We start from the raw sequence: 26,818 nt of genomic DNA, 5'->3' as shown, positions 1-26,818 counted from the left end.
CCCTCACTGGAGGATGATCTGCATTGCGACCAGAAAGGTGGGCATAGTTTGGGTGCTCTTTGGCTGTACACCACCAGCTGGCATGGTGTAGTGATTAGAGTGTTAGATTAGGACCTGGGAGACCAGGATTCAAATCCCTACTTGTTCATGAAAGTCACTGGGTGTCTGTGGCTCAATCACTGACTCTCAGCCTAAATAGGGTTGTTGTAGGGATTAAATGAGGGAGAGAACCATGTACACCACCTTGAGCTCTCTGGAGAAAAAGATGAAATATAAATGCAATCAATCATTATCTGTCTACTGGACCACTTAATGGAAAACCCTAATACCAAATTGCCTCTACCCAGTGTGCTATGAATTCACATATCAGGGAGCATTAATGTACAATGCTTTCTGCTATGGGATGTGGGATGACATCCATAGTGTACCTCGGTTGTAAAAGAGGAAAAGAAAGCCAAAAAGTTGGAAAGATCCAGTGGCAGTTGATGACAGGAGGCCTCTTTGGGCCTGAAACCTTAGAGAGATTGAGTCAATCATAGTAGACAATGGTGGGCAGATGGGCAAATAGCCTGAGAGCCAAAGTGGTGTAGTGGTTAGAGTGTCAGAATAGGACCTGGGAGACTGGAGTTCAAATCCCCAACTCGGCCACGAAGCTCACTGGGCAACCTCGGACCAGTCACTGCCTTTCAGCCTAACCTGCCTCACAGGGTTGACCTGAGGATAAAATGGGGAGTAGAGAACCATGCACATCAGTTTGAGCTACTTGAGGGAAAGGTGGGATACAGATGAAACAAACTGCAGCTGCTTTTAAAAAGTTTTTCATTAAACTGGAAACTTTAACTGTTTCCAAAATGCGTTAAGTGTTTTAAAACGCATTAGAAAACATCATGAATATGTTTGCCACCATGTTCTCCTTCGGGGGGAAGGGAGGAATGAAGCAAGCCATTCGGTACATCATGGCTACTTCCCAAGAGCAGTTGCCTGAGTCAGTTGCCACACTGTGTCTAGTGATAGGTTGAAGTGCTATACTGCAGGAAATGATTGTTACCTTGAGGAGAATGTGGTAGTATCCAGCAATTGCTCCTCATGTGCCCAAGAAATCCTGTGGACCTGAGAGCCTTTATGTGGCTGACTCTGTTTATTCCATAAGCTGGTAGTTCCTCACACTTAGTTAGGCTGAGATGGCTCTGTGTGGGAATATTTATCTTTAAGATAAGGCTTCAGCTGACACCTGCTCTAGGAAGTACAGGCCAGTCTTAAAGGCCATCCATGTTAACTTTCTGCCAAGTATTAGTTAGCCTTACAATTGTTTATTGTAATGGCTGATACTGAATTTCTGTCTAATTATTATTATTTGTTGGCATTTAATTTTATTGTGTGTTACTGTATTCTAATGGGTTATTGAATATTGCCTTATTGTTTGTTTTATAGTTATGTTTCTATGATTCTTTGTATTGGATCAAATTTCTATAATGTGTGTATATATATTTTTTTTCCTGCTTGTAAATTGCCTTGTGTATAGTATATATAGAAAGATAGTATACAAATTAAAAGTGGGGGAGGGGAGGAAAGGAAGAAAGAAAGTCTTTCACTTTAGTGAGAAACTGGCATGTCATCCAAACAAAGATGCTGCTGATGTAACCGCCTAGAGCAGCCTTTCTCAACCTGTGGGTCCCCAGATGTTGTTGAACTACAACTCCCATCACCCCTAGCTAGCAAGGCCAGAGCTCAGAGATGATGGGAGTTGTAGTCCAACAACATTCTGGGGACCCAAAGGTTGAGAACCGCTGCCCTAGAGTATGAAGTAGCCTTTTACACTGGTGGGAACCCCAAATACCAGAATGGGTAGTTAATGCCTTAATTATATCAACATAACAAAAAACATATAAGGTAATTAGGCTGACCCAGTGCTGGCATGAGGGTTGCATCTTGGCTGCCATGAGTCTGTACCTGTTGCCATATGTATGGAGTTCTCCGGTCAACACAAGGGGGAATGGCATCATTGGCCTATGTTCTTTAATAAAATCTGCTAAATTGCAGATTTGGTGTTATAGACTTAGACTGCCTACCTGAATTCTAAAGTACCACCGCCCCTTTGGCAATACATAGAGCTGTCCCTGAAAGGATGAGAGAGAGGGAGAGAGGGGGGGGGGGAGAGAGAGAGAGAGAGAGAGAGAGAGAGAGAGAGAGGTGCCAAGGAGATAGAAGAGGGTGAGAGAGAGATAAGGGGATGTCAGGGACAGACAGGAGTCACAGAGCTGTAGAATTGGAAGGTACCCCAAGGGTCATCTAGTCCAATCACATACAATGCAGGAATCTATTGCCCAATGTGGGGTTCAAACCTGTGACCTTGAGATTAAGAGTCTCATTTGCTACCAAGTTAGCTATCCCAGATCTGAGGGGTGGCAGAGTTAGAAAGAGAAAGAGAGAGGAGAGGAGAGGCATATGATCCTTCCTATTTTTATTTCTGCCCCCACTCACAGCTGGCTTCAGCACCACCAACCAGCCTGCAGCCCCATACAGATTGCCCTTAACAAAATGCATCCTCTGGGTGGGGGGATCCCACCCCCTGATCTAAGGTTCTTAAGACCACAGCAAATTGCTGGATTGAAATGATCTATACAGCAAGCCAATGACAAGCCATTAAATGCAACTACAATTAAACTCCAGTCCCTTTTAAGTTAGCTATGCCTTTCAAAATGCAACCACCACAGCTTATGAAATGCGCACTCGCTCACACACAAACATACACACATCACAGAACGCAAAAATGAGCCAGAGCACAGTTTTCTGCAGCTGAAGCATCCTAGCATTGACAGAATGAGGACGCGCTTCACTTCTCCAGCTCGGAATTTTATAATAATACCTCGGGGGAGTCGCCGGCAAAGTTTGGCCAAAATATAATTAGTTTGCACATCTATTAGAGCCCGATAAAAGGTTTTAATTTGTGTGGAGATCTCCTGAATCTCAGATACTCTGTCCCCGGCTCTTCCTCTGCTGCCTCAGAGGCGGGCAAGCCAGGCAGAGGTACAGCAGTTTCTGTCTTTGTAGAAGGAATAAGGTTACTGTCCTGCAGCCATCTTTATTGCTAAAAAAGAATATGACAATATGGAAAGACCAGGCTACTCCCATTCCTCCCTCCCTCTCATCTCAAAACACACTCATGAACATACATGCACACACACAACTTTTTTCATGCCAGGAAACATAGCCCAGCAAACTCCAGCAGATTCCACTTTGGAGACTAAATTAACATCTCAAGCAGTTTCCAAGCAAAGGGTCCCTGAGCAGAGCAGATAGGTAGAAGCTTGGGAGTTGGAATTTTTCATTCCTTTTTGCTCAAGGCACCTTTTGCTCATGCCTCCTTCAATTGTGGCTCTTTGTTGGGGCGTGCAATTATCCCCAAAACATGACAGCTCAAGGCAATCCAAGTCACAGTAATTCCTTGTTGCACCCAAAGGCATACCGTGGAAATGAAAGAGACAGCCCTTGCTTCAAAGGCTGTGTGGCCTGAATTATCTAGGCATCGTAGCTATTTAAATATTCTGTCTAACTGCTGGGCTTTTAAAACACCAGTCAGAAAACTCAGAAAGGATTGTACTCATAAACTTGTCCTTATAAGTCCTCCCTGTGCTCCCCACCCAGTAAATAGTCCACAGATACATTGGAATCAGGTCCATTGAGCTTCTCCAGCACGCTGAGCCATGCTGTCTTACAACATCATTGCTCCCACATCTTTCTCTTCTACTTGCAGTTGGTAGTTTTTGGGCACAGATAATGGGCATGCAGATGCACAGACATGTTTGGTATTGGAAGGAACAGGTGCGCAAGAGAGGAGACAGCTCTTGGAGGTTGTAACTCTGACTTAGTGGCTGCACTGGGGCACCCTACAATTGAGTCAAAATATACAGCAATCACCCTTGTTTCATCCCAAAGATGGTCATTCTCAGCTGTTAACGCTACATTACTTAATCTCTTGGAATCCAAAAGCGAGTGTTAATGCCACGGAAATTAGAGGTGCATTTTTTCCCCAGCGATGCTTTCAAGAACAGCATTTACAATAATGTTGCTCTGAAACACCGGAGAGGTTGTAGAGGCATGGGAATATACTTTCACATATGGTGGCAATGTAATGTCTTCAACAGGTTTAGGAAGCAACTCTTTGCTGAAATTAATGCAATCACACCTTGTAGTTTTGCACCTAGAACTAACTTAGCACTGTGAAGTACTTTTTGGAGAAGAACTTCAAGATGTTGTGTACAAGTCTAGAAACGACACACCAGAAGAAGGGTCAGCAAGATAATATGGTCTTTCATTTTTATAGACAAACTTGAGGGCAAAAATAACTTAAGTCCTGTTATGACAGGATGGGGAACATATGGCCCTTGAGAAATGGTTGGACTCCATCACTCATTATAATGATAAACTGGCTCTGTGTCAGTCCGACCGAGTTTCAGTTGTTATATATATATTCCCCATGTGTTATTCTTTTTCTTTCCTGCAAAAATATGTGTAAACCCATTATAATTTATTTGCTTGTCAGTGCTTGACTAACCATTGCCCAGGGATGGAGGACTATCTTGGCTTTCCCCTTTGATACCTGGTTTAAGAAGGTCTTATTTATTGCAATATCTGGAAAACTCACTAATTCTTTACGAGTTTCCAGGGGTAAAGCCAAACCGACGGTCTATGCAGCTACATGGTAACCATTCATGACTTACGTCAGAAGACAAACTTATGACTTGCAAAGTTTGATTTTATGTGGATCTGATTGCAGTCCAGGATTTATTATTGACCCCTCCATTGTCCGTCTGTGGAATCACGATCTTATTATTTGAAGCATTGTTATCTCTCGGCAACAACCATTTACCTGCTCTGCATCATTTTCTTTGTTAAGTTGGGACATCAAACAGCAAGCCATTGCTCGTTTCTGCGTCTTTCAAACATTTGTATGTAATATGTAATGTAATATGTAATGATAATGAAAAATTGTGTGGAATGTTTTCCTTTGCAATAAAAAGCTTTTTTTATTAAAAAAAGAGAAATATTTTAAGCAGGCTTGATACGGGGTTTCACTTTGCATCTTGCTCCCTTTATCCCTACCTCATTCCTTCTAATGTATTTTTCCTAAACTCACTTGCTGTTTGAATGCAATGCTTCAAGCTCAAAGCTCTTGAGAAGAAATGCTCCTGGGTCGCAAGGAGTGTGGAGCTCGATGCAAAGAATCCCCTTGACATTGCCTGTGAGCCTCTCGCCACAGCTGCTGCCATGGAGACAGAAGACCTAGGCTCGGAATGACCTTTCCATTCCCCCACTACCACCACCACAAAGGGTTTTTGCTTGCCCTCCCTGATTAAGTGCACATCAGAAACCATGGCAGATTTACAGGTTAAAGCATGATTTAGTGGAGTGCACTGCAGTCAAATTAATGCGGGCTATAATATAGTTTACCTCATTAAACAATGCATGCCAAGATCCCGTCTGCTGTAAAACAATTGGTCTCCAAAGTCTAGTGTTCATCTTCCAGGGTTGCTGGGAGATAATAAATGGGTAATATCCCAGTGATAATGGTAATGGAGTCACGGCTCAGAGCTAATATTATGGCAAAGCAGTAATTATTTCAACAGTAAACAAGGAGACAGTTCAGCTGCCGACAGGATTAGAGCCCGTTGAAATGCTTCAGTTAATTTAGCTGGATTCCAAGATGGTGGATTGGCTCTTCAAAGGAAGGTGAAGTTCTCATCTGCCGAGCAATGGAGCCAAGTCTCTCTGTCATTGGCTGGCTTCCATGGAGCCAAGGCCCACCCTTCCCACCCAGAATGCAATGGAACATCTTGGCATATGGGCCACACGCACTACAGAATGGGGAATGATACAACATTTATGGAGATCTCTTCAAAGAGACAGGAACACCATGTCACCTAGATTAAAGGGCACCACAGAAGCTAGGTGGGATGAAATTGAAAACACACATACACACAATGAAAAATGAATTTGGGAGGGATAGCAAATGTATAGCAGCCCCAAAGTTTAACCTAAATTGAAATTTGAAGGTTCTTGCTCATATGTGGTAGGCTGGGTGGGAGCAGTGGAATTCTGTGTGAGAAGAGGAGGGAGGAGCTTCATGGCCTTAGCCTTTTTTCTCTCGCAACATGTAGCAAAGATAGGAGAGGTATACTAATAAAGTTAACAGCCACATTTATTTTTCTATTTTGTAAAATGTATATATTTTGTAAAATGTATATCTTGACTGCAAAACAAACATGCAAACCTCAAAGCGGTTTACAGTAAAAATAAAAATAAACCGGTTTAAAAAAAACACAATAGGAAACCTTCAAAAATAAATAAAATCACTGATAAAAAAAGCAGAATAAAACACATGCCAACATTTTGCATGTCTGGATAGGCTTGCATAACAAAAATGCTTTTAGCAGGCACCAATAAAAAACACACAAAGGTGCCTGTCTAATGTCAATAGGCAGGGAGTTCCAAAGTTTGGATACTGCCATACTAAAAGGTTGATTCCTTACAAAGGCATAATGGGCATAATGTGGCACCTGAAACAATCCCAGTTACTGAGATTAAAGCAGTCAAATGAGTACATATGGGCTAAGGTGATCTCACAGGTTAAATATGTTTGTGTGCATTATTTACTCTTGCATATATTTTTGTGTGAGAGAAAACTTCTAAACTAGAATGAGCACTGAAACCCCATTTTTTTCACAGCTAATGTCTGACACCTAGATTTTGAAATTCCCCCAAAAGCAAATTCTGCTCTATTTAAATGTGGCATATATAAAATGGGCACAGACCTGACAAGAGTAATAAAACTGTAAGTTATTAATACTACGGGAATGTTCTTCTTCAGATTAGGCAATTATGCAGCTTCCCTCTTTTCCCCCCTTCCAGTATATTGCAGCTCCTCACATTCAGTACCTCTCTATTGCTTTAACCAAAAATGAAATGAAAACCTCTCCATATTATCCTGCCCATCAATAATCGGATCCATCTGCAGAAAATTCCCTCCAATCTTTTGCTGTCTATTTCCATGACTGTCTCAACGGAGCTCGTCATGCAGAACAGAATCACTGAATGTACTTCATGTGACAGGGAGCAGGAAAACTGCTGACTGTCAAGATTTTCCACATTTAGAAATGGAGTTTCCTGCAAAACCAGCCTGTTCCAAAAACTGCACTTTAAAGACTCCAACAAACTGGACTCTGTTTATCTAATGGAACCGGGGTTGGGAAGAGGGGAGGTATTATGAGTCTCCATTTCTACCTACCACTAATATATTTATGCATGTGCAGTAATGGGCAGACATTTGGTCCGATCCAGAAATACCATTTTTTTTTGCTCTATGACTCACTTTTCCCTCCTAAAAAGTAAGGGGAAATGTGTGTGCGTCTTATGGAGTGAATGCAGGCTGGTCAGCTATCCCAGAAGCCAGAACAGCAAGAGGGATTGCTGCTTTCGCTGCGCAGCGATCCCTCTTGCTGTTCTGGCTTCTGAGATTCAGAATATTTTTTTTCTTGTTTACCTCCTCCAAGAACTAGATGTGTCTTATGGTCTGGTGCATCTTATAGAGCGAAAAAGACGGTAGCTCTTCTTATGTGGCACCTCACACAAACAGCTTGGGAAATCTTAGCACCGTGATCCCTTCCACCTATAATTATGTTTGTAGAGGCAATTCTGGTTCTGAGATGAGGCTAAGTAGGAAGGGAATTCTAGACCTAAAGATGGTGGCTTTTAGTGCATACAGGAGTGAGGGTGCACAATTGCATTGTTAGATATTTTGGGGTATGGCTCTGTTAAGGAACAGGTGGCTACTATTTATTCAGGGCAGCCTTTTGCTTCCTCAAAGTAACACACCCAGACAACTGCTTGATTCTCAGAAAGATAAGAGAATTTTGTCAATTTTGGCTTCTTTTGTTTTCTCATTTTTCCAGCCTCAAGTCCAGTTCTCCACATTTCTGCAACAGTTTGCATTAAAAAAACAAAGTTTCTCGTGAAGATTTGCCAGCATTTTAGTGCAAATTTCTCTTAATACACAGGATTCTGGATGCGATTTAGTCTAATGTACACATTTTTGCAGAGATTGACTCCCAATATGGTGAATTTTAAATGTTCTTTCTTATCACAAATGCATGCATTTATATGCATCTTTTTCTCTTTGCAAGCATTAGGTACAAAAACGATAAATGCAAGTACCACATTCAGAGAAATCTGGAATTTGAAGGATACCTTCATTTCAGTTCACATATTGTTGCAAAATGTGCAGATTTAGGTAGGCATGCATTAAAATTCTGAACCAGATTTCTTCCTCTTCCCTATGTCACTGCAAACAGCTCATGGGGACATTTTAACCAAGAGGCCTACACAAGGTCAATGGACATACACTTGCCAACAACACCATCACCTTGACAACACAGAAGATTCCAATGAAAGGGAAAGCAGTAACCATGGAAACAAGCGATTGCTTGTATCTGAATTTCCTTAACCAGACTCTAGTGACCTTATTCCTGTAACTACAGTCGATATTGCAGGGTCAGAGAGGATGCAATATGCAAAAAAAAAAAAAAAAAAGGAAAAAACTTTCCTTAAGATAGTCCAGTGACTGATAACATGCACACCTGGTGGACCCCAAGCAGGCTTAAGTCGTAGCACTTTATCAACAGTTGGTGAGGTCCCCTCCCTATGACTCTCTCACACTTCCTGAACACTCACACCCATGCATAAGGGCTGGTAGTCTGGTAATAAGGAGGTAGTGAAGAAGTATTCCACAAACAGCTCAGAATGTACTTGAGCAACTTAGCTGCTAAAACAGAGGAGCCAGGGCAAAAACAACATCTTTACAGGACATTAGTAGTGGTATTAGTAGTAGTAGTATTAATAGAAGGAGGAGGAAGAATCATTCTTTAAAAAAAAAATAAGAATAGACTAGAATAGTTTCCAGGCTATTTACAATCAGAATAAAGGTAAAAGATAAAAACATAGCAAGAATCAATATGCTAGCAGAACATCAACCTCAAGAATCACATCACAACAACACAAGCAACATACAGTCACAATAATTCATCACAACACAACCAATGCCTGGGGAAAGAGGGAGGTCTTAATCTAGCACTTAAAAAAAGGTTAGGGTCAGCTCCAGGCAGGCCTCGCTGGGGAAAACTTTCCACAGCCAGGGACCTCAGCCAAAAAGGGCCTTCTCTCATGCTGTCACCCTCCTGTCTTCCCTTGGTGGGGCTTACAGAGAAGGACCTCAAGTGATGGATGTAAGGTTTGGATAGGCCATGCTTTGCACATCACAAATCATGCAACTCAAATAAAGCAGGCATCCTAATGCATTCCATGCATAAGCCCCTATTTTGCCAAAGTCCTTCCTTCCTTTCTTCTTTGCTTCCTTCCTCCCTTGTAATATTTCTGCCTCCCACTGTCCTATTTCACAAGGCAAACCATGTTTACACAGTTTGCATTAAGGAGGCCTAAAGCGGCAAATCCAAAGGATAAGTCAACAACATGGACACAGCAGCAGACTGGAGCTCCCAAATTTTGCCTCAGGCTCAGATGCTCCGGAGTGTTCCAGCCACACAAACATCCAGTTCGAGGTTGGTTTGGCTTGGAAACCACGAAAGCTGGAGAAACAGAGTTCAGGCTAGCAACTCTGTATACCCCTCCTTTACAGTGTGGCGAACTCTTCAGACCTCCTTTGTCATTAGTAGACTTGAAAGGTCTGTGGCTGAAACCAATTAATTATATAGCAGCTTTGAATCTGCTCTGAGCAAGTGTTGCTCACTGGGACTGGCACAACCTGTGTGTGTGTGTGTGTGCAAGAAGAGAGGAGAGAGGGTCAGTACACTGTGCAGAGAAATTGTGTGACTGCTTCCCACACACTATTCTAATTCCTGGCCTTCGGCATGCCACTCTCCTTCTGCCCACTCAGCTGGCACTACAGCTGATGGGTCTCTTACCTGCCATTGGAATCATCTCAGCCCTACACAGGACTCCAAAAATACATGCCAGGCTCTCAGCTGCTGGGCTGAACTTGTCCCCGCCAGGTGCTAGCACAGCCCACCCCGGTACCCTCCATGCTTCGTAGCATTTGATGCCACAGCATCTGCCAGCTCTGGGGGCACACATTCTGTCAGCTGGAGCATTTGGGTCTGCAGTATCAATGAGTCAAAAACTTGCTTCTTGACTGAGTCACAACTGCACTGAAAACTAATCCTGTGGCTGCAACTTTACATTTGGGGACTATCAACTGTGTGCCAGGAGCTGGACAGAAAATAACTCCTGCCGCAAGAGGAGCATACAAAGGACAGGGAGACAGACAGAACCCAAGGAATCCACCCATGCCTATGCTTCTTCATAAGCATTTGTTATGGGTTTGGTAGTTTCTTTTCCCACTCTCTTCCCTTCTTGAAATATGAGAGGTTGGGAGCCCTTCAATGAAAATGATCAACAGCAGGCACGGGACAGACAAAGGATGCACTTCTTTGTATAATGTGAAATTAACCTAGAAATGTGATTGCAACAGAATGCTGCCATGGCCATTAGCTTAAGTGGCTTTTTAAAAAGATCAGAACAATCCAACAAACCACAGACCTATCAGTTCCAGTGGAGAAATGAGAGAAGCATGGCAATGTTGTGGGGGGTGGGTATATATTTTTCTCCCCCTCCTGTATGTTTTGGCACTCCCAATAGCCCTCCCCTGATCTGCTTTTCATCTCATAAACAGAAAAGATAAAGGCACCTAAACGTTTTCTCCATTAGAAGCTAAGTATGGAGAATTGGCTAGGGATTAGCTGGGTGTTTATGGGTTTGCTAGGCAGAGCATCTCAGATATTTCTCTGGGGAGAAGGAAGAGAGCCTAAAAGGGGGCTGGAAGTGTTTTAATGGTTTAGTAGGAGAAACAGTGGCGTGTGGTGAATTTTTTCCATAAGGGAACAGTTAGGGCCAGAGGCACCAGCTCGCAAGAGTGATGGGGGGATGCTGCATGCGTGAGTATCACACCTTCCTCTTAAGCTGGGCAGAAGCATTCTGGACTTTGGGAAGGAGCTGCCAGAGACTCAGCTATACAGCTGCAAGTAAAACGTTTCAAATGTGTTGTAAAGTGCAATATACAAACGTGACACTAGATGATGAAAGTTAGCTATGCAAAATTCAATGTATTTTTCAAAACTTTTTTTAAAAAAGCATTTTCACAGCATTTTTTAATATGTGTGTAGATTCCACCCAGGCCTCTGACAGGATGCTGGAGATCCCCTGCCTCCTTCCCTAAGCTGTGTGGAAGGGCTCTTGGATCCTGTCAGAGCATTGTGCCCCCTTCCCTAAACCGGGCAGAAGCTTCCTAGTCTACTGGCCAGATGCCACCGAGGAGAAACAGCCATTCTAGGGGCTCATCCTTGCCCTACCGCTTTCCCCCAAGGTAACCCAATCTTTACCACTGAATTGGAACAAATATCAATTGGGTTTCCTCTAGACTGATATTTGCTCTGATTTATTGCTAAAGAGCAGGTCTTCCCAGGAAAATTGGCCAGGCAAGGACAAAGCTACTTGGACCTGTGCCTAGGAAGTGTGGGAGAAGTAGAAGTGAGGACAAGCCCTACAACCAATCAGTTTAGTTAGAAACAACCTTAAAGTGGAAGTTCTAAGTAACATTTTTAATTATTTCCATAAAGGGTTTCTGCCTGAAACATAGTATTGTGCCTTGTTGGAATAGCTATTAAGCTTTAACCCTAATCAGATGTCTTTAAATAAGATTCTCATTTTGCTTCTATTGTGCCTCATCCTTTTCAGGGCAGATGGGGCCTGAAACACATGCAGATAATACATGGTCAACAATGATTCAGGCATCGATTGCACTACTTTTTGCCCAAGTGTTGGTAACTTTTTTCAAGAGCTGAATTCCATTGTAGGGTAATCTGTCAGAGGCTGCATGACCACAGTAAGTGGGTCTGAACTCATTGTTGGGTGGGGCTAGAGCAAATGTTGTTGCAAGCCGCCTATCTCTCACTTTCTCTTTCTCTCTTCTTCCCCACTTAGCAAACTGCTGGGGGCAGGGAACAGATCACTCTTGCCAAAGGGAGTGCAGTTTGCCCTCATAGAAAATAGCATGCATGAAATGCAAAGCCATAGTTTGGAATCACACAGTGAAAAATCAAAGGTCCTTATTGTTCCTGCAACGGCCTGCATGTGAGAAGGCAGCTGTGTGGTGGGCAGGGTTGCAGTTGGGCACATCTCTGGGAAGCCAACCTTTAAAATAATCTTTCTGCATACAGCAGTTCACATCCCAGGAGCTAAGTGGTGCCTGAATATGGGATTGGCCACTGTGGTGATGATGGGATGGTGGGCAATTTATTTGGGTCCTGCAGTTTCGTCTCTACTGGTTCAGATGGAATTTGCTGGAGGAGGCAGTTCGTCTCCTGGGGACCGTAGGTTTTGCAGGACTCTGATGACAATTACATTGAATTGCTCAGCAAATGCATTGCAAAGGAAGGAAACATTTTGCCATTCTCCCGGATGCCACCTCTGGATCCAGCAGGCTGAGTGGGAAAAGAGAAGCCTGTGTCGACCGATCTTTGAGGGTGACCAGGCTGCTAATGCAGAGCATGTAATCTGGACATGAAATCTGGCGAAAGCTGCTCCAGTAAATTACCTAACCCTGCAGGTAATTTCTGATTAGCTTGCTCCTCTCCCCTTGATGCTTCGGCTGTTTCCATAGCAGCTAAATCCTAAGTAAAATGGAGACATCTGGTTCAAACTCAGGTAAAGCTCCCTTGGGGGAAAAAGGAACTGGCTGGTTGACAGCAGAGAAATAAAACATCCTTGCAGAAAAGTGAGCAGCAGCAGAAGCAACACCTGACAGCATCACAGGCCAGCTGGAGCGAAACCCCGTGGGTGGCAGACGGGGCCTTGAACTGTTGATGAGGGTGGCAGAGGTAACAGGAAGCAGGCAGAGGGCCTGATTGGAGTTAGATGGGTTGACACAACAATAAGATGGGTAGTAAGCATCCTGTAAAATTGCAACAGTCTAATCAAAACTCTTTGGGCTTTGGTGGTGGCTGGTGCCTGCTGGAATTGGCAGGGTGGAAGACAGGGAACCTGGCAGCAGGTGGCACCAGAGGCAATGGCAGGCACAGCCAGCTAATTCTAAATTTGTTCCCATCCTGCTGAATTTCACAACAACGAGATTGAGGAAGAGGAAGTTGGCAGGCAGCATCACACCCAGGACTTGTACGTAGGAATGCAGGCAAGCAGGGGTGGTTGAGGTTGGGTGGGGTGCAGGGCTCCATTTACCCTAAATAGCCAAGCTGCAGTATTTGGCTCCCTCTGGAATCCATGATGATGCCTCATCCAAGCAAGAACCTCCAGATTCACTCTGAAATTGGAGTTTAGGCAAAGATTGGTGGCAATTGTGTTGAAATCTATGCTTGTGGGTTATGTTGTTCAGACTTTGACCCAACACAGCTTTCTTTGGTCTTTATCCCTCCCTTGTTTGTGGGCATGCCATACATGCCAAGCAGTTGGGGCATGCCAAGAAGCCCTGCCAGGTGTCTGTACAGACACATCTACAGCAAGGGAAACCTCAGCATCAATACAACCCAGAACCATGACCACACATAGTTCCATGTTACATTGATGTATTTGCATGTCCCCCTGCATGCCACAGAACTGGCCCAGCCATTAGTTAGGGTGATGCCACTGCTGAATTAAGAATAAAGAAAACACAACTAAGAAGCTTAAATCATATATATGACTCACACCCTTCTTTGGAAATTAAGCCCATGTCCAAACTTTAACATTCAAAAACTTTACTTGCAGAAACTTATAGAGGAATTAAAACATATTTATGGCCACATGCTACTCCAAGTCTTACAGTCTCTTCTTCTAACTTCTAAACAACTGTATTTTCCTCTTTTTCCAGAGCTCAGCACTCAGCCTTCTGTATCTCAATTAGGCCATGCCTTGCAGCTCCTATAAGGGATTTTCACTTTTATCTTCTCCTGCAGTTTTGCTGTCTTTCTTTCAAGCAGAGAAGAAACACTCCATGAGAACTACTAGAATTTGGTTACCAGCCAATCAAATTTAAACACATAGTAATGCATACAAGCACTTACAATTTCAGTGAATTAAATTACTAAACAGCTGCGGCCTCACACAGCAGAAGCCTTTGAGGCAGCACCCTTGAGGGTGCCCTCCTGCCCCACAACCTCTGCTAATAGAGAAGAGGCAAGATTGTGTCCATTATGGGTGAGATCTTGCCTGAAGTCAAGTGAGATTCAAGATCTCCTCCCAAATCAGTATGATCTTACCCAAAATGAGCACCAATGGTGGTGTGGCTTCTCTGGCGGGGCACGCAGTCACAGAGCAGGCAGTGGAGGAGAAGGTGGCAGTGGCAGCAGCAGCAGCAGGTATGGGGGCAGTGGTAGGACATGGCGGCACTTCCTGTTTTGCATCAATCAGCGAAATGGGATGCGCTGCCTCCACTCCTTCACTACTGATGTTTACACTGCACATAGAGATGCCAGGGGTGGAGCTATACATTAAATCCCTGTAACCAGGTAGAGCAGCATGAGAGCTAGTATGACTTGTGTGAGAGTGTTTTTAATTCCTCCTTCCTGGACTCAGAACTGATTCAAACAAACAGCAATAGGAGATGATGCAGCCATTCTCACACTGTACCACTTCAGACTGGATGGAAGTTGAGTGAATGCATGCATCAATATTCCTCAAGTTAAAACAAACAAACAAACAAACAAACAAACAAACAAACCCCTTGTGTCTAGAAAGTGGGTGGATCAGAGAGAAGGCTAGGCTAAAATTCCCAACATTTTAACTTTCCATAGGCAGAAATGCCTTTTTCGTGGAGCAGAATTCAACCACATGATCCACATAAGAAAATGATGCTGTTCCTTTCACGTATTGCAATCAGACACATCGAGCCTTTGCACAGTGTGTGCCCTAGGCAACATTCATCCATGTGGACAGTAGCCATTTCCAGGTCAGAGTGACTGTTTGCAGTTTGTTCTCAATCATCATCATCATCATCAAACGCAGAGCACTACATGCAGTGCCAAATCTAAGATCCCCACCAAAGTATGACATGTCTGACAAGGGGAAGTCCCATCATCTATAACAGGGAGATACATCTTCTTAGAGTATCTTACCTTTGGGTGAGATATGTCTCCAAGTGATTGTAGGGTCCGGCCTGCCCATAGCTATGCAGGTGAGACTGACATTGCCACCTTCATTGATGGAGATGTCCGAAGAGATCTCAACAATTTTGGGAGGTACTGCAATGACAAACAAGAAGATATGAAAGTCAAGTCTCAGTTTCTGAAAGCTCTTACAAATGGACCATTCTTTGTGAGTCTCTGTACAACTAGGTTAAGGATGATCACCACCAATCTGTGAACCTGATCTGGCTTTCAAAACAATTCAACCGCCCCCTGGAGGCCTCACGAAATTTCAGCTGAGGTGCAATAACTTTCTTTTGGCTCAGGTTTTCACCCATAATTCTTTCTAAAACATGTAACAGATACTGTTATTATTTGTTATTTCAACTTTCTCTAAAGGTTGTATGCAATTTTCTGGCCATGCCCAGGCATATGTGCTCAAAAAAATTATGAAGCTGTTATGTTTGCAGTAAGGATGGGTTTTAGTGTGAACCTACTAAATCTACACTTTCTAAAACAATATGTGAACAAAAACACAGCTATCCTTCAAAATTTGCATTTCTCTGAATGTTGTGATGCAAATCTCCAGTAGTGTCCAGTTGCATGAGCACGTTAGTGAAAGTAATATTAAAAATGCATTATATTGGGTCAATTTGTTTGCAAATTTGGGTATATTAGGCAAAATCACATTAAAAATATGCATATTGCAGAAAATGTGCAGTAAAATGCTGGTGGGTTTTCATGAGAATTTTTTTTTTTTTAATAAAAAATAAAGACCATTGCAACTTGATGCAGCAATTTGGCAAATTCAATTTAAGATTGGAAAATTGAGAAACTAGCAGATACCAAAGTTGTACCATCCCTCCATCCCTAGGTGCCAGTGACTTTAGGATGTAGTTGGACTATCCACATCCACAAGAGGACTTCCAGTCTCTTCCAGACAAAACCAATGTCTATAGACGTTGGCAGCAGGAGTCAGTGATGGCCACTAGATAGCTTTAAAAGAGGATGAGACAAATTCATGGAAGGATGAATGGCTACTAACTGTGATGGCTTTGCTCTGCCTCCTCAGTTGGAGGCAGCGTGGCTTCTGAATACCAGTTGCTGGAAACCACAGGAGGGGAGTGGGCTCTTGTGCTTGGGCCCTGCCTGCAGATTTCCCATTGGACTATCTGGTTGACCACTCTGAGAACATGATGCTGGACTAGAGGGGTCATTGTCCTGATGCAGCAGCCTTCTTCTGTTCTGTTCTCCTCCTCTCCTTTGGTGGCCTAAATTGCATTTCAGTGAAACTGATTTGGAACAGAATGCGATCAGACCCACGCTTCTTAAGAAAAGCATCCTACAGTGGTACCTCATGTTACAGACGCTTCAGGTTACAGACTCCACTAACCCAGAAATGGTACCTCAGGTTAAGAACTTTGCTTCAGGATGAGAACAGAAATTGTGCGGCGGCGGCGGGAGGCCCCATTAGCTAAAGTGGTACCTCAGCTTAAGAACAGTTTCAGGTTAAGAACAGACTTCCAGAACAAATTAAATTCTTAACCTGAGGTACCACTGTACTTTAGTTTATATGTGTATTAATTAAGACACAAACTCTCTGTATGATATTTGTGCACCCATTGTTGCACATACACAGAAAAAGTTGTAGCCAAGCAAGGTTGCCAAGCAACAATCTGAAACAGCAATTGAAACATAGTATGCAAAACTATTGGCCAAATAACTAATTAATCAAAAGACCACTGGGCAGAAACAAAGAATGGGAAACCAGCAAAGACATTCAATAAAAGGGGAACTCAGCATAAGAACCCAAAAGGAAAAGACACTCTGTTCTCAGAGAGTGCCAAAACTGTACTGCTTTTGTCTGGACACTGGAGTCTTGAGCACTATGGAAAAAGTGCCTGGAAAGAACTGCCCTCCTGTTCCCATTTAGTCTGGAGGACAGATGATTAAGAGGTGGTCCGATAGGCATCTTCACATATTTGAAGAGGAGTTACAAAAGTGATGGAGCAAATTTGCTTTTCATGGCTCCAGGCAGTAAGACCCTAAGCAACGGGTTCAACTAACAAGGGAAGAAAGAACTTAGACAACACATTATAAATAACTTCCTGATGGCACAAGGTGGCTGTCAGTGGAACAGACTGCACTGGAAAGTGGTGGGCTCTCTGTCACTGGAGGTTTTTAAGCAGAGCCTGGATGGCTACCTATCAGGGATGCTGCAGCAGTGGTCTGGATGACATTTGAAGCCCCTTAGAACTATAGGATTCAAAGATCCCTTGTTATCTCAGACTTCCATGCCCAATTTCATATGTAGAAAGAAACCCTATGTAATCACAGGGTGGTGCTATTTCATATTTAATTTTATCTAACAAGATTTACATACCACTTACTTTTAAAAAAAGAGATTGGCATATAATAATATGAAATATTAATAAGGAAATAGTGATAAAATTTACAGGCTTTAAAAACCAGTAGATATCACAAACATGTCAAAATATATAGTACTTTTCCATCAATAAGATGGGGGACTCAAATTTCAGAAAATGGGGGGCGATGGCACAGAGTTGTTGAGCTTGGATTGCCCAGGGTTGTTGAGCTATTATTGGGGGGGGGGGGGGTTGCTCACCTGCAAAATCCACCTCCTGTCTGTCCCATTGCCAGCAGAAGCTGCCAATCACCCGTTCAACTGCTGGAGCGTCAGCCAATCAACACCACCCATTGACACAGCAACCAATAACATGCACAATAGCCGCTGACAGCCTTGGCAGCAACCGATCAAACATCCACCCTGTGCAATACCCATGTATAAGACCACCCCCACTTTTTAGCATGATTTTTAAAGAAAAAAACATAGTATTATACACGGAAAAGTACAGTAAATAGAACCAACAGGTTCTAAACCACAATTTATACATTTGGGAAGGCCTTCCTAAAGAAACAACAGGTTTTTTAAAAAGTGTTGAAAATGGTCCAACAAAAGCACCTCCCAATATTAATCAACACACTAAAAGGATCGATTCCCTGCAACTGTGAAGCAAATGTTATATGACACTTGTAAGAGTGCCAGTTGCACAGACCAAAGTGGTCAAGTGGGCACAAATGGGCTAAGGTGATCCATCAAGCAAACTGGTCTCAAGTTGCTGAGGACTTTATATAATAATAGCAACACCCTGAAATTGGCTGAGTAGCAAATCAGCAACCAGTACAGATTTCTGAGCGGGAGAAGGGGGTTCTGACAGAGCTTCACTCCTTTGAGGAATCCTGCTGCAGCATTCTGCACTAACTGCATTTTCCGAAACAAATGCAAGGGAAACCCCACTTTAGATTGTATTGCAGTACTCCAGTTCTGAAATCACCAGTGCTTAACTAAAATGGTTTATTGTTTTATTGCTTTATTTATTTATTTATGCATCTATATCCCACCTTTTTCTCCAAGGGTTCTCCACCTCCTCATTTAACCCCCATAAGAACCCTGTGAAGTAGGATAGGCTGAGAGGCAGGGACTGGTCCAAGGAGCATCATATCTGAGTGGGGATTCAAACCCAGGTCCTAGCCCAATATTCTAATCACTACGCCACATTGGTTCTCCTGGTCCAAGAATGGCTGCAACTGTCATCATACCAGGTGACTGGTGTGTCAAACCACTGTGTAGTCGCTTTCACAGTTATTTTGCAGAAGATGAATGGGGGCTTTGAGCTGATATGATCAGGGCACCCATGGCTTTGGAAGCCTCTGCATGATGGAGCAAAAAAATCCCTTTGCTGGTCCTGCTCTGAGATCCACCCCTCTTTCCTTAGATTCCTCCTCCTCTAGGATTCCCTCCACGGTGTCTGGCGCAGACTCCAGCCTTTCCAAGTGAGCCATCTGAGTGCAGAGGAACTGCAGTGGCCTTGCATACATTGCCTCTGACGTGCGTAGGTAGGTAATTTATTGATCCGTAAAGCACTTCGAGACGCTCAGGAAGGGATTATGTCATGCCAACGCTGCGCGATAAAATAAAAAATGATGGACTTTTTGTGAACACGGGGGTGATTTAGGGTTTGTAGCTGGAAGTGTAGTTAAAGTACATTTTAAGTGGAAATCAAGGTAGGTAATGAATTACACCACGTCCGGAAGGGCTGCTGGGAGTTCATTTTCCTGGCTTCTGAATCAAGAGCTAATATTCTAACTGTACACTAGAGGACAACAGAGGATTGAACACAAGCTAATGGAACAGGCCTTTGGCATTGGGTGAGGCAGGGAATGGGGCTGAATTTTCATCCAGGCATGGAGTTGTCCCAATGGCATGTTAGCCAAAGTAAGTCATTGAAGAAGACAAGTAAATGATAAAGCCGTTGTCTGAGTATAGTATAAAGGAACAGGTGCCATCAAACCATACAGATGTCATTAGGTTCACTAGGCAAAGAAATGAGAGAAATCTGAACTGAAATGGTGCCTCAAGCGAAGTCTGCCAAGGCTGGATCATGTGACAACCAAGTTATGTGGATCTAATGTCTGCATATCTTATTCCAAACCATCTGGGTGGATCCAGCCATGGGATGGATCTGACCCAGGTGGACTGGTGAGCAGATGAATGGACAGACAGCTGCTGTCCTCTTGACTGTTCATGGCTGGATCTGTTTCCATTGAGCTCCTGCTCGATGTTACAATGAGATGTCAGCCAGTGTGGTGTAATGGTTAGAGCACTGAGCTACCTACCTCACAGGGATGTTGTAAGGATTAAATAAGAAGTGAGAGAACCATGTATGTCACCTTGAGCTCTTTGCAGAAAAAAGGTGTATAAAGGAAACAAATACAATTAATAATTGTCATAATTAGAATCTGAAGGAAATGATAATTTTATCATACAGATATTTGTATTATTATTATTATTATTAGTAGTAGTAGTAAACACCCCATGATCCTTAGAGTCAAATGACACTTTGGAGATATGGGCCCAGGTGCAGTGTAATCTACTTCACCCTTCTCCAAAAAAACCCCATTCATGCTCTCAAAACCAATAGTGGTTGGCAGGGGTGGGGGCGGGGGATGACAACTTACTGTCACCTCCCATCACCACCATCCCTCTGGCATATTAGGAATGGGCAAGGGAGGGGCAGCAAGGTCAGCGTGGGTGCAAATGCACTGGCAGAGCCAATCCAGCAATTCTGGACAGTATGTTTGCACTGCACTGACTTCACTGCTGGCTCACCCTTCTCCCTGCCAGTAAGCTGTGTGGATGGATGGCTGTGATGGAATGCCAAACCCTGATGAAAAATTCAGTTTCATTAGCTGTACCTGATTGGGAACTTCAGAATCCCAATCAGAAATTACTCAAATTACAGAAAACATTTTTGATTGACAAATATTATGAAATTGTGTAACTCGTGTGGCCTCGTTTTCAGGGAGGGACAGAGTTCTGGCCTCCGTGTGAGGTTCCATGACAGAAGTGCTTAAGACCCATTTCTCTTCCCTTCCCCGATCTTTGCTTGAAAAGGTTCTTTGGAAATGTCAGCTGTGATAATCAATTAATTATTATGAACTGGCCATCAATGGGCTCCCATTTGCACCTATCTCTGAAATGCAAAACTTGAAAAGGTTTGCATCAATCAGTATCAGGTGCTGAGAAGCAGCGATGACAGCCCCAGCCAGCATGGGAAGGAAGCTGGAATGACAGAGGCAAAGCCTGCCGTTAGTTACCCTTTTAATTCAAGCCCGCAAAGCTCGGATTTAACACGACAGTTATTATATGCTAATTAAATGTTTGAATAATTAATCAAATGAATTATTTAAAGTGCCTTTTCCTGCGACATAACAGGTATAATGGGAAAGATTTCCCCCTCTACGCCGGGGAACAAAGACTTAATAAATAAGTGATAATAAATATAAACCCGGTATTATTTAACATTCAACGGCAATCTCAGCTCAGCTATATCAAAATATTTTATTAAGATGTCAGCGTATCTGGGCAAAAAAAAAAAAAAAAAAAAAAGAGAGGTTTGAAAGGCAGGTGGTGCAAGCAAGATTTCTAAAGCCATATCGGAAAATGCAGATGGAAGCCCCTCCTGGATGGGGTTAGAGGCAAATAAATATATAAGTCCCAGTCTCCCTGCTTGGTGCTCCTGCTTGCCTTGCGGTCCCTGTTCTTGCCATATTACTCTTGCTTGGAGGTGATTAAACATGGCAGCACCATTGCTGGCCGCTCCAGTGACACAAGCACAGATTTCCCCAGAGCTGGGTCGGTGCTTTTGCAGATCTCATTTGCTTTGCCGCGAAGATGATCTTATTTCAAAGAAGTGTTTGCGCTGTTGAGAGCAGATGTGCTCCTTTATGTGAAGTCCCCAGAACATCAGTCAACAGATCAGCCTAACTCAGGATTCCCCAACCTGGTGCCCCACACCCCTCACCAGACGTTGTCAGACTAACATAGATAAGTTTAATAGATAAGTAAGTCTGCGACCCTATAACCCCACTTAACTGTGAGGAAGCCCTACTGAATTCTCTGAGCTGCATCCAGTGTTAACCCTATGCACAGTAGACCCATTGAAAGTAATGGACACGACTAGCTGAGGTCCAATGAATTCCATACGGTAGGTCTGTTCTAAGAATAACGTAGTTGGATTCAACTCTATAGGGGCTGACATCTGGTAGACGTGGTTAGGATCACACTGTAAGTAAGTAAATGATGCTAACTGCTGCTGATGTTGACCACAAATAGGCAACTCACAGCACAGGCTTCATCATGATATTTCAGACTTATAATCCATTCTCTTCTCCTAGTAAATATTGCAGAGTAACCCCCAAGTGACCTTGTAGATCTCATATGAGGTGGTTTGAGGGCCTGTCATCTCTTGCTTTTTTTTTGTTTTTTTTTAAGTATAGTGGTACCTCAGGTTACAGACGCTTCAGGTTACATACGCTTCAGGTTACAGACTCCACTAACCCAGAAATAATACCTTGGGTTAAGAACTTTGCTTCAGGATGAGAACAGAAATCGCACGGCGGTGGCATGGGAGCAGCGGGAGGCCCCATTAACTAAAGTGGTACCTCAGGTTAAGAACAGTTTCAGGTTAAGAACGGACCTCCAGAACGAATTAAGTTCCTAACCTGAGGTACCACTGTAGCTACAGATGCCCCCACGAGACTACCTAGTGCAGCTGCTCTATGAGATCTCAAGACAGGGAAGGGTAATTTTTCCCATCAGCTGATATCTGATGCTGGGGAGGGGGGGGGAGGTGGATATGCCACAGATAGAACCTGAGACCTTCTGCAAGCATGCTTTGCAGCTGAGCTATGAAACTTTCCTTAAAGCACAGGTCTTTAACTGATGGGTCTGGACTCACTAGTGGATTGGAGCCTGATCCAAGGTCAGTCACAACCCAAAATGGATGGCAAAATATTAAGAATTCGGTCCCAAAATGCATGTTTGGGTTAAAAAAAAAAAGGATCTGAAAAAATTGAAGATACCTGACCTGGCACACCCAGTTCCTGGTGCCATTCATGCTGAACACAAAGCAAGTCTCAATGTGAGTGATAGCTCTTGATGGTGTAATGACATTATTAGGGGAAATTGTATGTTTAAAAAAAATAGGCAAAAGATACAGTATGTAACAACCTCCCACATGTTTAATGTACAATTCTTATTGAGAGGTACAGCATGTCATCAAGATCTGTCACTCCCAAGGGGACTTTCTTCTCTTTGTTTTTGATTCATGCAATGTTACCAGAAGTCCCATGTTCTACTTAGTCATTGGACAATGCACTGGACTTGTAGACTGATAATGGGTGGAGTTATGCAAAGGTTCATTTGGGGTTGAGTCCCACCAGAGTTGTGTTTTGAGAACCATTGTGGTATAAGGGTGTTGGACTAGGACCTGGGAGACCAGGGTTCAAATCCCTACTCAGCCATGAAACTCACTGGGTGACCAAAGTCCAGTGGCTGCCTCTTTACCTAAACCACCTTACAGGGTTGTTCTGGGGATTAAACGAAGAGGGGGGAAGCCATGCATGACACCCTGAGCTCCTTGGAGAAAAAAGAGCAATATAAATGCAATAAATCAAATCAATAAGTACTTTTAAAAAGTAAACAATAGAAGGCTGAAGAGTATCCCTCAGACCACCTTGTATGTTTCATTTAAAAAAAGACTTTTCAAAAATGTGGATTTTTTTTCAGGTTTTGTATGTATTCCTCCTAAAATATTTGCACAGAACCAAGATGGGGGGGGGGGCTTTTCACCAGACTTGTGCAGAACTGGGACCAGTCACATATTGGTCCTGGATCCATCCATATCTAAACCTGGACTATTGTTGAACACTGCATCCTCAACCAGCTTACCTGTACAACAACTTTCCCATCTGGTTGCTGGGTTGTTCAGCTGTATCCCCTACAAACCCAGAGATAACATTTGCACCCCTGGTACCAGTACAGGACCCTTACCCCCAAACAGTGAGGATGTGGGGGGTGGTTGTTTTTGATAGGGAGCAGGAAATCACTGATGTTAGCAGCGCCATTCCTTATGGGTCAGTCGATGGGGCGGAGGCCCAGTTAAGCCTCCGAGCTACTTTGTCAAGATGGATAAAATAAGGGTTGGAGGTTGCAGCAAAAGAAATTGTGTGGCAGTGACACGAAGGTAGTGGCTGTGAGTCAATAACTCAGCACGCCTAGTCCAAACACTATGCTGATGGTAACAAACAACCTTTATGAAAGAACGCCGCAATATCTTGCAGCAAGAGTCTATTAAACTGCTACTCAGACACTGCCGTGCTAGACTGTCATTGGAGAATACCACTGGGATGTATCCTACACAAAAGCAGCACAGAACATGCATATTTCTGCCTAGCCGAGTTCTGTGTCAGATTAAGGCAAACAACAAATATAAAGTCCCCAAAGAGAAAGAGAGAGGAGTGCATTAATACTTTGTGTCTGATGTTGGAGCCATGCTTGGCAGCTTCCTGGCTTCCCGCTCGAAAACAGTCACCAGGATGTAGTTTTTGTAATCTGTTGGCTGGGTAGAAGGTTTTTGTTTGTTTGTTTTTCAAATGAAGGTCGGACGCTCCATTGCCTCCAACCAATGAAGAAAGTAAGTAATGAAGAAAAGGGGGGAAATGGTAGAACTTTGTGGTTAAGGATTAAATGCATAGGATTTATTTTTTTAAAAAAAACAAAACACAAAACACAAGTTCTACTGTTTTAAAAGCTTTGTTTATATTTTTCCAGCTGTTGACTTACCAATATTGAGAGTAGCCAGTCAGGTATCTCTGGGGTGCCCCTAAGCAGGGTGTAAATTCAACAGGCCCTTCTGAATCTACAGAGACTGGTCTTCAGTGGCATGCAGTCTTTACAAACCAAGAGGTTCAACACAGCAATCATGAGAACTAATGGCCACTGAGAGTGTTGCCTGTGTCTAGAGCTATTGTCAAAGATGAATCCCCACTTGTTGAAAATGTTCAGACAATTTCGAGGAAAGCAGATTTGGTGGGTTTTTTTGGTTTTACAGGACTAGTGAAATTTCCCAGGGAAGTGTGGAGTGCAAGCCCTGTTGTACTCAACCGCGTTTACTTCTGAGTAGGATTTTCAGTAAGCTGCCTCTAAGTTTTGCTTAAGCAATATTTCAAGACAAATTGAGAGGTCTCTCTTAAGGTGTAATGAACCTGGAAATCCAAGGGAAGCAAAAGAAGTTTTCATAAAATTATCAACCTGTGTGTGTGTGTTCTTACAAGCAAATGTTCTCATTTCACACTCTCTTTTTTCATCACTGCAATACACTGGGGAATGCAAAGTAATTATGCTTGCCATCCAATTCACAGATCAGCTCAAGGGATGGGTGGATCAGTTTATTTCTGGTCTGCATCACTTTTGCACATTTTCAGTCATGAGCCCATTCCATGCCATTTCTGCATTAATCCTCATTTTAAACAAAACATGCAAAATGAACTTTGTTTTGGTCAATTGTTAAAGTGTGTATATAACAAAGGATGGATGAAGGGTGAGGGTGACATTTGCTTGGTTCGTATTCCTCTCTTACCACCGGAATGAAGTTGTGCAAAATTTAACTGCAGGCTGCCACGTACTGCCAAGCAAGCTGCTAAATAAGCTGATTTTTTTAAAAAAAGCAAACCTATTCTTGCAACTTTCACAATTTTTCAGTATCTTTAAGGAAGTGACTCACGTGCTTGTTATGCACTAACTAAATATTATGCACTTTGTACCACGTTCAGAGCACCCGTGGCACAGATGTGCCTCTCCTGTTATGTGTATCAGAAATAAAGGAATGCTCCTGGCACTTGTTTCAAAAGATTATCTCATGGTCTGGTTTCAAAAACAGATACAACTCAATACATGCCTTCCTTAACATGCTTTCTCTCACAATATGCATTCCTAAAGGCACTTTATCCAAGAACACACTTTTAAAAATACTTTTTTTTTTTTTAAGATGGAAACTTCACTGCACAGTTTAGAGAAATGTGAGAGTTAATTATGTTCTGATATGCACATTAGTTCAGGAGATGTAGATAGGTCGTTTTTATTGGAATTCAAAAAGAGTGAATCTCTCAAGCATCCATGCATAGCACTGGGCCCAGAAGAGCCATGTAAGAAACATCATATGGCAGAGGGCCACTTTGATGGGTGAGTGGAGCCACTCACCTGTCAAACCACCTGGTGTCACGTGAAATCGCCTAATTGCAATTTCAATCTACCACTACGAAGCTCTAAGTGCTTAGAGCATGCTCTAAGTGTACTCTTCTTCTTCTTTGGTAAATACTTTTTTATTACTTTTTCACAGTTACATTTTTACAAATAAAGACAAATACCTTTTCACAAACCTTCCCTTTGAGATTCTTTAAATCTCTGGACTTCCCTCCATACCCCCTTCTGGTTCCTTATATTAACAAATTTCTTCTGCATATCCATCCTTAAACCTTTTCCATTATTATTTCCCTTTATTTTATCTAATTTACTACTAGTTGCAATCATTATTTAAAAGCCTGTCAATGTATCAACCTGTTTACAGTAATTTGCACATAAACAATAAATGATTCCCACTCTTTTTTAAATTTCTCGTTATCATAGTCATTAATTTTGCCATTTCTGGATAGTCAATTAGCTTGATCTGCCATTTCTTCCTTCCATCTTTGGGCTAACAGTATTCAAGCGGCTGTTGTAGCATACATAAACATTTTCTCCTGTTCTTTAGGTAGTTCAGTTCCTATCAATCCTATTAAGAAAGCTTCTGGTATTTTAACAAAAGTTGTTTTAAACATTTTCTTCAGCTCATTATAGCTCATTTCCCAGAAGCTTTTAATAACCTTCCATTCCCACCACATATGATGAAACATACCCTCCTTTTCAAAGTGTACTCTTAATCCTTTACAGCCCCAGAGTGAATTCAAGTTGCATCTTCCTTTGCAGCTGTGGCTTGAACTGCAAAGGGTCACTATTCCTATTTGAAGGCAACACAGTTCTAAAAGGAAGAATTAGGAACACAAAGTGCAGTTCCGATTCTTCCTTTGCAGTAGCTGTGGCTTGGACTTTCCTGACTCTGACCTCATATATGATGTCAGGTTGTGGGAAGGTTGAGTATGGCTCACCAATAATGGTTTGGAAAGCTGCCTACAATATGTTTGCAAGCAACCTAAGAGACCGAGCTAGTCTTTTT

General features: G+C 42.8%; 1 protein-coding gene across 9 annotated transcripts in view; it reads right to left on the bottom strand.

Moving 5' to 3' along the window:
* Nucleotides 1-26,818, bottom strand: part of NTM (neurotrimin) — an 822,171-nt gene that overhangs the window by 78,763 nt on the left and 716,590 nt on the right. For all 9 annotated transcript variants that reach the window (XM_079954575.1, XM_079954576.1, XM_079954577.1 and 6 more), the window contains exon 4: nt 15,174-15,299. In XM_079954575.1, coding sequence (XP_079810701.1) covers nt 15,174-15,299 — 126 coding nt within the window. The remainder of the gene's footprint in view (nt 1-15,173; nt 15,300-26,818) is intronic.

This window comes from Podarcis cretensis (assembly GCF_951804945.1).
Source record: "Podarcis cretensis genome assembly, chromosome: 15".
NCBI classification, from domain to species: Eukaryota; Metazoa; Chordata; class Lepidosauria; order Squamata; family Lacertidae; genus Podarcis; species Podarcis cretensis.
This window is presented reverse-complemented; position numbering and strand designations above follow the sequence as displayed.